General features: G+C 50.8%; 1 protein-coding gene across 1 annotated transcript; it reads right to left on the bottom strand.

Annotated features, from left to right (window-relative positions):
- Positions 1-288: 288 nt before the first annotated feature.
- LOC123058732 (RING-H2 finger protein ATL56-like) lies at positions 289-1,063 on the bottom strand. The gene has a single exon (XM_044481425.1). The coding sequence runs from the start codon at positions 885-887 to the stop codon at positions 507-509; it is 381 nt and encodes a 126-aa protein (XP_044337360.1). The 5' UTR covers positions 888-1,063; the 3' UTR covers positions 289-506.
- Between the last annotated feature and the right edge of the window lie 1,731 nt (positions 1,064-2,794).

Here is a 2,794-nt window from a genome sequence, read left to right as displayed (position 1 = left end):
GGTGCCCAAAAACCTATAGCACATATATAGCTAGCAATTTAAATCTTTGTTCTTCGAGGATGACGAGTTTAGATGATGAGCATGGCAAATCCGCCTCAATTCATTTTTTCTTACAGAAAATTGTGGTGCTTGCAACCTAAATTGGTCATCATCACACCGATATAAATTGCTATGAAAAATGCTAGATTTTTAGTGTTTCTGTAAGATAACGCTTGTCAAAAACCACTAAAGAAATCCTTGTCAAAAAGTGCTTGCACGTATCCTTGAGTACAAGCGAGCGAACCAACGAAACAAATACAGTATCTTCCTCCCTCCGAATACACAAAACTACTACCAGTATTGTCTTCCTATGTCAGGAGCAAAATTCCCCAACGCACGCAGGCACGCACGGTCGCGGATGAGGACACGGCCGCGTGTGCGGACTGCAGAAGGACGTACGGCGGCGCAGAGCGCACGCACGTGCCCGTGCACCGCGCCGCGCCGCACCGACGACCTGCACAGACGGCTCACACGATGGCGTCAACGATGTCCGTCCGCGAGAGCACGACGCCGGCCCGGCACAGCGGGCAGATCGGCTTCCGCTGGAGCCACAGGTCGACGCACTCGGCGTGGTAGACGTGGCCGCACGCGCGCAGCCGCCGGCACCTCCCCCCGCCCGCCGCCAGCGGCCCCTTGCATATCGCGCAGAGCGGCGGCTCCTCGCACTTGGCCTCGACGTCGACGACGACGGCCTCCTTGTCCAGCAGCCCCGCGCCGACGGCGACGGCCTGCTTCGCCTCCTCGGTGCGCCGCCGGGCGACGGCGCACCGCACCGCCCAGGCGATCGCGAGCACCGCCACGAGGAGCCCGACCACGCCGAGAGCTATCGCCACGCCGGAGTCAACCATCGGTGCGCCCGTGGGATCAAGTCGCCGCGTGTTGTTGTGAGTTGTGACGGCACGTGCCTACCTAGTACGTGCCAGATCTCCGCATATGAGCGTGAGCAGTAGTCGTACTGGGTGCAGTCCAAGCCCAAGAAGTTTGTTGTTGTTGTAGTTCGTTTCCACATCCTCTGATACGTTTGTTCCGCAGAGGAAACAGATCCGCGCCAGAGGAAAGGACCCCAGAATCGGATAAGTACTACTGTACGTGTGATCTGATCTTAGCCAAACAAACTACCGCGGGGAATCCACCGCAATCGGCGCTGACCGCAAGAGGAATCCGTTCAGTGACACGACCCAAAACAGAAGATCGATCGTGCTACGTCGTTCACGTACGTTGCCTGCGTGTTGACGGTGGTGCAGAGGGAGGGGGCATCACGTGCAGTCGTGCGCTAATTAGCCGTATAATTAATTATGAGATTTTGAGTTGTTAATCACGAGCGCTGGTTGGATTTACACGTAGGCCATGCAAAGATGGCAATGCTTTGCCCCCAAATACTGAATTATTTACGGAAGCTTTAGTTCTGCAAAGTATAAGCACGTTGGTCTGGGAAAGAAAGTATAATCACGTTGGGCTTTTGCCACTTTGGGCTGTTTAAGCACGTATATGCGGAGCTGTTTGGTCGTGGAATTCATTTTCTAGTCTCTAGATCAAGGGTATGCATGGGTGAAGCACAAGAAAATGAGTCGCTAAAGAGATCTTTATTTATCGGAAGATATAAGTAGGGTTTCATGTTCAAAAGTGTACACTTTGAATGCCACTGAACTCCAATTTATCCTTTTACTATGTGTCCACGAGTAGGACGCTGCCCTTACAATATACCACTAGGGCATGACCCCACTCCATTGGAAACTTATGGGGACACGCACCTGCCCAGCAAATGGCCGATTGCCTCACGATCCGCAATCTCGTTGGATTTCGTATGGGGCACACAAAAAGTTTGAAGTTTTAGGTTCCGAAAATAAGTTTTCTTCGCTTGCTCATACCAAGTTTTAAGTATTTGTTATTCACTTGCATCAAGTTTCAGCAATTAAAACATAATGTTTTTTTAAACTCGTCAAAATATATTCAAAATGGATATTATTTGAACGCCCTCATCACAAGAAACATGAATATGCAAACGAAACTTATTTTGTACTTTGGTTCAAAAGATATAAAGATTAAAATCAAAAGCCGCCTCTTCTGCCTCCTCCCCAAGAAATAACTTAGGCCCGCTCTACCTCCTGCCGGTCCGTCTCGTCTCTAACGGCCCTAGGGTCATGGAGGCGCGATGGACCCCGACCTTGCCGGAGGGAGGGATTTTCCTTCATTTTTAGGTGTTTTTATGAGTTCGTTTAGAATTTGTGTACTACACAGGAAGACGAGGTGGTGGCGCCTCCTTGAAGATGGAATAAGGTTCTCCTCGCATGCCCCCCGTCTCGGTGATACGTCTAGCGCCGTCGGAGGGCGTGTTGAGGCGTGTCTCCAGCGATCTCATATGGTTCGGTTGGTGCTGGCCTTCGGTGGTTCCAGTTGGATTCAGTCTTTGTTCGTGTGTGTGTAGGTTGGATCCTTTCGATCTATACTTTTCATCATCGGCGATGGTTTTTGTTCTGGTGTGCTGGTCCTATGGGTCTTAGCACGATGACTTCCCGACTGTCTACTACAACAAGTTTGGACCGGCTCCGACGAGGGAGGGGTGATGACGGCTGTGCTCCTTTGGCTCGCTCCAGTGCTTGTAGTCGTCACCATGTGGTCTATGGAAATGGATTTAAGTTTTATTATTTATGTGTTCTTTGTACTACCATAGCGTGATGAATTGGTTGGAAGTTTTCCTGCAAAAGAAAAGCCAAAGGAAAAATGGGACTGAGTGCCCCTGCCCCTGCGTGCCACA

Source organism: Triticum aestivum, chromosome 3A, assembly GCF_018294505.1.
Source record: "Triticum aestivum cultivar Chinese Spring chromosome 3A, IWGSC CS RefSeq v2.1, whole genome shotgun sequence".
NCBI classification, from domain to species: Eukaryota; Viridiplantae; Streptophyta; class Magnoliopsida; order Poales; family Poaceae; genus Triticum; species Triticum aestivum.
This window is presented reverse-complemented; position numbering and strand designations above follow the sequence as displayed.

What these genes read in the sequence shown, in the direction of transcription:
- LOC123058732 (XM_044481425.1), bottom strand. Translation starts at nt 887, where the DNA reads ATGGTTGACTCCGGCGTGGCGATAGCTCTCGGCGTGGTCGGGCTCCTC.